Source organism: Phaethon aethereus, assembly GCF_964289735.1.
Source record: "Phaethon aethereus genome assembly, chromosome: 1".
In the NCBI taxonomy this organism is placed as follows: Eukaryota; Metazoa; Chordata; class Aves; order Phaethontiformes; family Phaethontidae; genus Phaethon; species Phaethon aethereus.
Window position 1 is genome coordinate 197825292 of NC_138575.1, and position 11631 is coordinate 197836922.

An 11631-nucleotide genomic window follows, 5' to 3' on the forward strand; every position below is an offset into this window, starting at 1 on the left:
GAAAGTGGTTTTATTCATGTGTTGTGTAATAGTTTTGCAGGAGGGAGTTTAAGATCTGGGCTAGTCTTCTTTTTTTTGACCTTCCTTTATTTCTTTCTTACAAAATTAGCCCAAATTTATTACCTGGTTTTGAATATGAATGTAAATATCAAGTAAAGGAAAATTATACCCTTTTCTTTGTTGTAATTTTGTGGCCCAGCTCACCAGCCATTTCAGCAATAACAGGCTAATACATTGGCATTTCTTATGCATAATCTGCGTTCCAGAATAAAGAGAGACCACTAAGTGGTGATTTTACATTTAATTGCAACATATATCTATATATTCTAAGTTATACTTAGGATAAACATGCATTCACAATAACTGATTTCATTTTCATTGGGAAACTAAAGTGAAAGACAGTATTTTGCTGAACTCATGAAAGTCATGAGAACAAGAGGCCGCTCTAAAGATTTATGTTGGCAGAGGACTGTGGTATTTTTTAGAGAGTTTTTTGAAATACTGTGAGGTTCAACAATGTCACACCTTTAAAAATGGCTTGGTCTAACAGAATAAACAAATGATGAATTTTTATCTTTGTGGAAAAAGATACATTCATTATCAAATGAAACTTTTGCATCATTTACTTACATCCAGTTAATAAAAGGCATTTGAGTACAGATCTTCTTGGGAAGAGTCTCAAATGAATTGTTTATCATTGATCTTCATAAATTAAGACGTTGTTACAAAACGAGATGTTTTATCATACTTCATAACACAATATGTAAGTGTAAGAAGTATATGCAAATGTAAATTTTTGGAGAGAGGAATCTAAGATTAAAACTAGTTACATTGCTTTGGAATGTAAAGAAATTTAGATTTTACAGAAGCTGCACAAGAAAAATTATGTAAATACTGACATTTGATACTAGCTTATTAATGTATTTTATCTATAGGCAATGGATTAATTGAATGACCAAGAAATATGCTAAATTGTATAACTCAGAAAAAAATGTGTTTATTAAATAATTTACATTCTCAGTACGGTTACTGCAGGTTTTCCACGCATGCTATGACCTTTCTCAAACTCTTTCCCTTGGGATCTGGTAAGGCTGGAAAGGTATCTCAGCTCCTGCTCCATCCATTGCTTCAGCACTCACTCTGTGGAGCCTGGTCTAAATGCTGCTGGTGCCAGCTCTGATCCAGCAGCTGCCTGCCATGAGCTTGGCTGAAACAGCTGAGTCAATGAATCATTAAAGACACAAAGTTCTTAATTTTCTTTGCCCTAAGCCAAGGGACTAGCAACAAAAACTTCTTTTTACTTGATGATCCTAAAGATCTTTTCCAACCTCAATGATTCTATGATTCTAATAGAATAGAATTCTATTCAACCCCAGTTGAATAGAATTGTGAGATTATTTAGTCTAGAGAAGAGGAGAAGAGGAGGCTGAGGGGAGACCTTATCGCTCTCTACAACTACCTGAAAGGAGGTTGTAGTGAGGTGGGTGTTGGTCTCTTCTAAGTAATAACCGATAGGATAAGAGGAAATGGCCTCAAGCTGTGCCAAGGGAGGTTTAGACTGGATATTAGGAAAAATTTCTTCACTGAGAGGGTGGTCAAGCATTGGAACAGGCTGCCCAGGGAGGTGGTGGAGTCACCATCTCTGGAAGTGTTCAAAAAACATGTGGACGTGGCACTTAGGGACATGGTTTAGTGGGCATGGTGGTGTTGGGTTGATGGTTGGACTTGATGATCTTAAGGGTCTTTTCCAATCTTAGTGATTCTATGATTCTATGATTTTCTGCTAGCAAAACCCAAAAACACATTTCCCTGGATACTATTAAAACCAGCTGCTAGCTTTTCTAAGAAACCGAGATTATACTGTTCAGGTTCTGGTTTACTTGATGACAGTGGTGGAAAATGCTTATAGGACTTCATTCCTCCCTCACGCATACTGTAAGCTGTGCCTTGTATGGAATTTTCTGTTATCACAGTGATATCTGTATGGCAAATTGTCCAAGTACCTAAATACTGTTTCAGTTTTCCCGAAGGAGATGCTAGGTGTCTGCTGTTTGTATCCAAGGCTCTCCAGTTTAGATCATGAGATCCCAGTAGGCAGTCTGAGAAAAGAAAAATCATTCTAAACAGTTTTACAACTTCAGGAATGTGCTTTAGTTTTAACAGAAACATAGTAAAGATAGTCCTAGCATGGAAGACGTCTGTGAGAAATCCAAATCCAAAGTTGGATCTAGACATGGTAAGCATGGGAGTTGACAAGCATGATTTCTTCATGAAGAAGATGTTTGAAAGTCTTACAGAAAGAAAAGAACTTGGAGGAAAACCAAAAAGATAGAAAGGAAAGCTACTTGGCTATTGAATAATACCAACATGAAAATGCGCAAAAGCAATACTTACTGAAAAAACAAAGACTTTAGCCCAGTAAATAACTGCTGTTATAATTATTTTCACTATTGGATTATATGCTAGAATTCTGGAAAGAAATAATAGTTTACTACATCACCAATCCTTGTAAAGAAACAATTGAAAAATGGCTGAGATGAGAAAATATGAGGTAACTTTTCCTCTACAAATCCAAAATCACTAGACCTAGATATTATCTCCAGAAAGTGAAACACAACCTGCGTGTTAAGGAGTTGCAAGCTTCAGCACTCATTCCAATTTTCTTTTGTGCAGAATGTCATTTGCAGACATAGCTTTACTGCCTTGTTCCTTTCTTTTTAGATCAATGCCATAAACAGACGTGCTGCCAGTGATGAATGGTGCTTTTACAGACAGGGAGAAAACAGGCACTCACAGCCATTTCAATTTGTGGAGATCTCTGAGTACCCCAGGTTTCAAACTAGTAATATATTTACGACTGAGGTTCTGGTTGACAAAAACATATAAACCAGAAAGTAAAATAATACCATCTAAAAACTGATAGACTACTTTTAAAGAGAGGAAACACAAACCGTTCAGCCAATTGATGAGGACAACCAGAAAGATAAAGAACTGTGACAAGCAATATTTGATTTTAAAATGCCGAGTGAAAGTATTTTAAGGTTTTTATCTCACAAAAGGCTGACTGTTACTGTAAGGGCAGTAGCATTTGACTTAATCTTCTTTAACATTCTATAGTTGGAATGATGCTGGGTAAAGTATTAAAAATGTGCTTTTATAAGTAGTTTTGCACTGTATGGGGGTGGATATGTTTTGCTATGACATTGTGGTGGGTTGACCTTGACTGGACGCCAAGTGCCCACCAAAGTCGCTCTGTCACTGCCCTCCTCAGCTGGGCAGGGGAGAGGAAATGTAAGGAGACACTTGTGGGTCGAGATAAGGACATGGAGAGATTGGTCACCAATTGCCGTCATGGGCAAAACAGGCTCGACTTCGGGAAAAAGTTAATTTAATTTATTAAGAATCAAATCAGAGTAGATATAATAAGAACTAAAACCCAAATCTTAAAACACCTTCTCCTCACCCCTCCCTTCTTCCCAGGCTCAGCTTCACTCCTGATCTTCTCTCCCTCCTCTCCCCGAGCAGCGCAGGGGGACGGGGAATGGGGGTTGCGGTCAGTTCATCACACGTTGTCTCTGCCGCTCCTTCCTCCTCAGGGGGAGGACTCCTCACACTCTTCCCCTGCTCCAGCCTGGGGTCCCTCCCACGCGAGACAGTCCTCCATGGACTTCTCCAACATGAGTCCTTCCCACAGGCTGCAGTTCTTCACAAACTGCTCCAGCCTGGGTCCCCCCACGGGTGCCGTCCTTCAGGAACAGGCTGCTCCAGCCTGGGTCCCCCATGGGGTCACAAGTCCTGCCAGCAAACCTGTGCCAGCGTGGGCTCCTCTCTCCATGGGGCCACAGGTCCTGCCAGGAGCCTGCTCCAGTGTGGGCTGCCCACGGGGTCACGGCCTCCTTCAGGCATCCCCCTGCTCCAGCGTGGGGCCCTCCCCGGGCTGCAGGTGGAGATCTGCTCCCCCGTGGAGCTCCATGGCTGCAGGGGCACAGCCGGCCTCACCATGGGCTTCCCCAGGGGCTGCCGGGGAACCTCTGCTCCGGCGCCTGGAGCCCCTCCTGCCCCTCCTGCTGCTCTGGCCTGGGAGCTGCAGGGTGGTTCCTCTCACATGTTCTCACTCCTCTTTCTGGCTGCAATTGCTGTGCTGATATTTCCCCCACACTTCTGAACTCTGCTCTCCCAGAGGTGCTACCACTGTCGCTGATGGGCTCAGCCTTGGCCATTGGTGGGTCCATCTTGGAGCCGGCTGCATTGGCTCTGTCGGACACAGGGGAAACTTCTAGCAGCTTATCACAGAAGCCACCCCTCACAGAAGCAGCCCCCTGCTACCAAAACCTTGCCATGCAAACTCAATAAAGATCCAATGGACAACTTTTGCCTAAATCTTATACACATGCTTTTTAGATCAAGGCAGACATAGTAAAAATGCTGCTTTGCATTTATATACACTTAGCTATCAAAATATCAATTCCTGTAGTGAGGGAACAGAAAGATTAGCCTGATTTTCGAAGGTACTGAGCTTGTACCAGCTGTCGGAATTGCTGGGGGTACCTGGGTGTCTAATAATGCTGTAAATACTGACAATTGAAAAATTTGTCCATTGTGGTTTGTGAACATCAACTAATGAGGCAGTGTCAGGTACGCAGAGTAAATGAAGTTTATAATGGGTGGATGATGATACAAAAAGTTCAGCGATTTGTCTTTGCCCCAGTGTGCAATTAGAGTCACAGCAGGAGTTAAAATTCATGAAGCGCTCACATCTCTCTCGAGCTACTGGAATATGTGGAATATCCGTTGGATGAGAGTTTGAAGGACTGAGGTTTAGGTGCTGTTTCCTGTACTGTGGAAGGCTGTTTGCTCTGTCATACCCAAGAGGCAATCAGTTATTTAAAAAGGCAAAATAGGGCAATAGTGTACTCACACTTTCTGAAGCTTGCATAGCCCAAAGAATGCTTTCCTCCACATTGTCTGAAGGCAATTGTGTTGTAGAAATCTGGTACAGGCGAGGCTATTCTCTGTGTGTCTGTCTCCAGGGTGTGTCATGTCCCATTTCTTGATTATGCTTTTGGAATAGAAGATCATTGGGTGTAAAATATAAGATACAAAATAGAAAGCACTGGAAGCTGGGGAAAAAAGCCAACACTGTTCCAGGCTGCAAGTATATTATTTTGAATTTGGTGAAATGTGAACCATCCTGGCACACTTAACGCTAACATACGTTGCACCTGCTATTGCAACTCAGCTGAAAATTAGCGGCATGTATATTTCGTTTACATAAAATTGGTTCTAGCACTCTGCCCACTCTTCAGATGATGCATTCCTTTCACATGACTGTTGTTCTTGCAGGCTGCTAACTGCTTTTGGATGGAAGGCAGTCTGAGCTGTCATTAGGAATGGTTGAATAAAAGGCGTACAGCATCCAGTCAGAAGCAAGAGCTAAACTCAAACACTGTGTGCTTAGGGGTTTTATGAGGATTTATCTTAAGTCTGATATATGAATTCTTACCCTTGGAGCTGTCCCTAGTTTCTTATGTAGACTTCATACATGCTAGCTTTGTATGTAAACCTGAATCCTACAAGAATTTAACTGAGGTATAGGGCTGATTGATTTTTTTTGTTATTAAAACCAGCCATATTTAAAATGGATGCAAGTCATTCTAGCTGACAAATGTAGTATATATGAACGATTTCCTTCTTCATAACTCGATGAAGGTCAGACTAGTACCTACAGGAACTTGGAGGAAGCTGTACTGAAAGCTTTCCAAGTTGAATTCCAGTAAAAAGGCCATCATACTCTATAAATAACACGGAAGATACCACCCAGCTTGAAAAAAAAATGCATCAGTGGTCTGTGAGAGGATTGTACACAGGAGAACTTGACATGTGTACAACTACTTGCTTAATTTTGCAATTGGTTTCCGTGGTAGCTTAGCGTCAAAAAAGAAAGGAAAAAGGGAAAAAATAAAAGATGCTTTATTTAACCTTTTAAAACAGTAAGGTGAAGTTTTATGACAAAATGGTATTATTATACTAACTTATTTTCTTCTTTCTTATTTTTCTGTGGCAGGGAGCATGACTAGATCTCTGTGTATTGCATACAAAACTGCCTGCATCTGGCTACATTAGAAGACCAGCATGATCAAAACATGAATTTCAAAGGCAAATGCTGTGCCATACTGTTAAAAATGTGATCACATAGGTGACTGCATATTGATTCTGTTCATTCTATATACTCCAGGATTCATGTAATAATTTAATAAACTGTCAAGACACATTTTCTTCACCTTTGTACACTTGCTGAAAACTTAATCTGGAAGAGAATGGATATGGTTGTGCGTGAATGACCTAAAAGTAATTGGTAACTGATGTTTAAATTGCGCCTTAAGTGATCAGTGTTGCGACTGGCAAAAATCAGACCTTACATTTGGGTGCAGCTGCGACGGGGTCAGAGCTTGGAAAGGGCTTGGGGCACATTCCATTATGTTACACCGGATGCAGTATGCTGGGTGCATTACCTTGCCTGTGAAGCCTGGGTAACCTCAGCTTCTTTGTCGTCTGTCCTTCTTGTTTAAATCCCAAACTGAAGTTTGAGTGCCCTCCTGGGATTAGCTGTGAGAAGACAGGCCTCCCTTTGGTCTGTCTGGAAAGTAAAGGTACTTGACTGCTGGAACAAGCTAGCTCAAGGCCAGCAAATTTCATTGCCGAGCTTTAAGACTGGCCACTTTTAAATGTTTTCCTTCGGTGATCCAGACAGATCTTTGAGAATTTCTCATACTAACAAGTATTCAGCCATATATAAATTTTGACATCCTGTGCAGCTGGAGCTGCCAAGATGAAATAGGGAGATGTCAGTCATCATTAATAACCAGTAATCCTGAAATTCCTGCTTTGGTAACTTCAGCAATATTTGGTGGGTGCTCATTACCCCAACGCTGGCTGCACAACCAGTGATCTTCAGTGAGTGGCCTGGGGCTGACAGGCTTTAAGGAATGACAAATTAATAGGAATGACAAATCCGAATAGCATTCAACTCACCTAATTGCAAACATCTACAGTGCAAAATGCACATCTCAGCTAACACCCCAAGCTCTCTTTAGAGGAGAGAAGTAAACATATTCTGCGTGCAGTTCATATGACCTGTATTAGATGACTGATTTACAGTGTTGACACATATATTTTGTCAGATGAATTCCTCACTGAAGTGGGCCTTGCAGCCAAATGCTCACAGCATTTCACTACATACTAGTAGGTCACCTAGTAAATATCTATAGTGGGTCAACCTTTTCTGCAGTCTCTGAACGCAGAGGGCCCATACTTGGTAGTATAGCACTATGCAAAGTGTGTTTAGGCATCTCTATGCTCGTAAAACAGCTTTATGCTGGGGAGCAAAAGGAACTCTACTTATAGGAGGATTACATTACTTGAAACAAGGGGAACAGACTTTAACTTAACAGCAGCACATTCTAGTTCTGTTTCCATGCAGCTGCTACCTTTTGGGTATTGGTGGAGACCTGGGAAAAGGAATTCTTGAGTGAATGTCATACTTATGACCCACCAAGTACATCTGATCAGATGCAGTGTCATTCTGAGACTTCTTTTCAGAAAGTCAATGGACATCTAGATGCAACACCCCCAAAGTACCTTAGTAAGGTTCACTTATCAGGAAAGCTATAAAACACTGACACTGCACTTCCTAGGACTGCAATGCTTTACATGTAATGAAAGCAAATGTAAGTAAAACATAAATCAAGTTTAATATCCTACTGTCCATAAGCTACAATAAGGGTAACTGAAACACAACATGTACTTGATGTACATATAAATTTAATATACATACAGATGAGAACATCGGAGAAACTGCTGATGGAACAACTTCCACTGGAGAATGCAGATTTGTTTAAGTCACTACACTTCACTGAGAAATTGGATGCTTTGATTTTAGTGCAGACCAGAGAGAATACAGCATCTAAACTTGCCTCTTGCTTGCCAAGACACTGTCCTTGCTTTCTGGGATTTAAGGGAAGGGCTTTTTGGGTACCCTAACTTGGCTGTCCATCTCAAGAACTGTCCCAGAGCTGTAATATTCTGACTGAGCTGAGGCTTTTGGGTTTACGACTGTTCATCTGTAGGCAGGAAGAAATATTTTAGAAGGGATCAACATAAAACATTTCAAGATCTTAATTTTTTTTTAATGTTTCATAGAGAAACCTTTTATTTCCTTTTGTTCCTGAGTCGGATGAAAACAAATACTGACTTTCCAGAAGTTTCCAGAAATGTGATTACCTTTCTCCTGCAACTTTACAAAGCTGCAACCTGGCACTAACAAGTAAGTTCCACACTGCATTGCTCTGCTCTGCTCCGGCATGCATACAAAAAGCTCTGGGAAAGTAACAGAATTCCCTGAGTACATCTAAAATTACAGACATCTCTATAATTATAGTAAATATGTGTATGCAGTGAAAAGCCTTGGAAGTGTAAAATAGTTTAAGGGTATTAAAAGGGAATTAGGATTAAGCTAGAATTTTTCTGATAAAAACAGATAATTAGGCTTTCCATAAACCATATCAAAGATACATGCCTCTGTTATGTCCTGTAAAAAGTGTTAACGTTTGTCAGCTGTACTTTAAATTGTCTATCAGCTTTTAATGAAAACCAGAACACTGATACCAATTTATCTGTGGGGTACATGTATTTTCTTATATGGGATGGAACCAAAAGTAGATCTTCAAACTGATTGTTTTTATTGTCTTGTCATTATGACTCACTGATTATGAGTAGCAATTATAAAACCAAATCAAGAAATCTCATGTAAATTGAATATCAGAAGTGTACCAGACTATAAGCATGGCAGAGAGAGAGAGAAATCTAATATTGATGCGAAATATTATTATAGGATGTGTTGATAAAAAGAACTGAATGCTAAAGTAGAATGATTAATCTAGTGGAGAAACTCTTACTGCAGTACATGGTAACATGGAGAGTTACAAATTATTTACAGTGAAAATCTACACATGATAATGGAATTGTTCCAGGACAAGACTGAAAGTAGGAAAGAGACTCAGTAAAAACCAGAAAGTTCACACCACTTTCAGTAAATGAATATGTTTGGTGATCTCAAATTTCAGGCAAAACCATGGAAAGTGATGAGAACAGATCATTACTGGACCAGCTAAATGTATAGGCAATTATACAAGTTATATGAGATTTGAGAGAATATCAGTTAAAATTTATAAAACTTTGACCTTTTTTTTTTATAATAGATTGGCAGAAGGTAGGAATGTCTATTACAGATGGAGAGTATCAGTCTTTGGGGCAATCACTGTTACAGAGTGCAGTTTGGAGCTAGTAACAGCACTGGTACGTAGGTGAACCGTAAACAGGAAAGGTGCAATGTGGAAAGTCATAAACACAAACAACCACATCCAAAGATGGTAGCTGAGGGGTAATGGTAATGAAAAAGGAAAGAGACACAGGAAGATGATTTGAAGTACCTGGAAAGAAGAAAAGGAAGTGAAAGAGATGTAGGAACTTTACTAGGAGGCAGGTGGGGAGGGACTATACAAAGCAGGAGATGACAGTGGAGTTGACACATTATCTTCTGACCCAACATACTTCAGAGTCACAGAAGAAGTGAAATGTGATGTAGAGGGAATCATGCTCCAAAATAGGGATCATTTATTAGCCAGAAAAGGAGATTGGTCTTATTGATCTGACTTCCTCATTGCTCTTTTGGATTGAGAATGGGCATGGAGATCAATAAGACAGAGAGGAATGGTAGTGCCATCACCACCGAGCGTGTATATGCTTATGCACATATACCAGCATATGTATATATCTAAGACTCTTACAACACTTGAAATCATCATAGAATAAGAATTCTTCACTTCCACTGGTAGAAAGCCTTACTGAGCATAAGTACCCCTACTTATGCGCAGGAATTTGTGCACCCACTTTGAAGGGTTCCCCACACAGATTTGCAGTGATTACCCACTATCCGCAGCAGAGGATAATTTAATAGGGGTTCTACAGGAATCTCACCACTGGAGTCTGCCTGGGGCATGCCTTTATACACCCTGTCAGTTTTCTTTGTTGACCAGCATGGTGTAATTCCTTCATTCACTGAAGAAAACAAAATATTTGATTACATTGAAAACCCCAGATTTGTCAGGCTTGTGGATCATCTGCCGACTATTAGTGATTCAGTGTGTATTAGCTGAAGGAGCACATCCCACAACCAGATTTTGTTTCTGTATACTTACAGTATATATACTTACAGTTGCAGTACTCGCCACAGTTCTCTTCATCTGCACCAGTTTCATAGTCATTTATGTTATCACAATGAAATGCCCACAGGAGGCACATCATTTGAGTTCTGCATGGAAAAGAACCCTTTTGGCAGAGAACACCAACTGAAATATCTTCCATCAGCCAGGATTCTGAGAAAATATGGGAAGATATTTCCTCTACAGCAGAGTATGACTCAAATTAGAAAGGCCTGATAAAACTACAACCACAGCATGTGACAGAATATTTTAATTTTTCACTTTAAAGTGCATTGTATGTAATTTTAATTTTGTCTCTTGCATTACAGTGTCAGCTACAAATGGCTTACCACAACTGAAATTTAGAAGAGACAGCTTAAAGTTTCTGTTTGTTTTTCTTCTCTCTGTCCCATCATCTGCAGAACACATTGCTGGCCAGAAAGAAACTTATCAATGTACTTTCCTGGTAGGCTGATTCCTTGGAGGTGTGAGCATTATGTAGAAGAACACTGCAGCGTGGCTGAGGATGGGTGGGGAAGTAATACTTGGGTGCTCCTGGCTGGGGGAAATGGAAGTCTCATGTGAAGAGATCTTCCAACTGGAGCATGTGGGAAGCCATGTCCCATGCCGAAGGCAGCTGGGCAACAGGGAAGTGTCCACTTACAGATCAGAGAGGTACAGCTATTAAGAACACTCATTGTATGCAACTGCAGTAAAATCTTTTAGCAATTGGGAAGACAGATCTTGGTACAAATCTGCAAAGTTGGTCTCAGATTTATGGCTTTTCTTTTGGGATTTTTTTTTTCAATAAAGCAATTATATTTCTAGTCTTGTAAATCATTCATTTAGACAAGATGTTCAAAGCAAGTGAATAGTTTTTATTTCCTCTATTGGCACACATCACAAATGACTGATTTTCTGCAGAACATTTGCAGGAAATCTGCTTTATTGCTTCATAATAGGTATGGAGCATATGCCCATTTGCAAAAACACTTTTTCCCTTTCACAAAGTTTACAGGAGATTTTATGGCCAAGAAAAAATAATGGAAGAATGCTAAAACTGCAAAAAAAGCAAACCAAACAAAACAGGAAAGCTCTTTGTATCATACAGATATGATTATGGTTTTACGTATTAGCAACATTTTTGAAAAGTGAAGTTCAAATTTGACAAAGCAAATTTGATTATAATGTTAGTTGAACAGGTAGAAATATCTATGGCCCCACCTTGCAAAGGCAGACATGCTGACTGTGGACACATGAGATTCCTATGGGATGATATACAAGATTAAAATAAAACATATGGCAAAAAATTATAGGGAGGAATGAGAGAAACAAAGTGAAGTAATCCAATTCCTATGAGGCCGCTGGACAG

At 40.0% G+C, this 11631-nt stretch overlaps 1 protein-coding gene across 1 annotated transcript in view; it reads right to left on the reverse strand.

Moving 5' to 3' along the window:
• RXFP2 (relaxin family peptide receptor 2) overlaps nucleotides 1–7476 on the reverse strand; it is a gene marked incomplete at both ends in the record, with an annotated part of 28790 nt that extends 21314 nt beyond the window's left edge. The window contains 9 exon segments of the mRNA XM_082014735.1: nucleotides 631–702; nucleotides 2395–2433; nucleotides 2435–2470; nucleotides 2795–2991; nucleotides 4921–4990; nucleotides 6271–6302; nucleotides 6306–6342; nucleotides 7033–7046; nucleotides 7414–7476. Of these exon segments, the coding sequence (XP_081870861.1) occupies nucleotides 631–702; nucleotides 2395–2433; nucleotides 2435–2470; nucleotides 2795–2991; nucleotides 4921–4990; nucleotides 6271–6302; nucleotides 6306–6342; nucleotides 7033–7046; nucleotides 7414–7476 (560 nt within the window).
• Between the last annotated feature and the right edge of the window lie 4155 nt (nucleotides 7477–11631).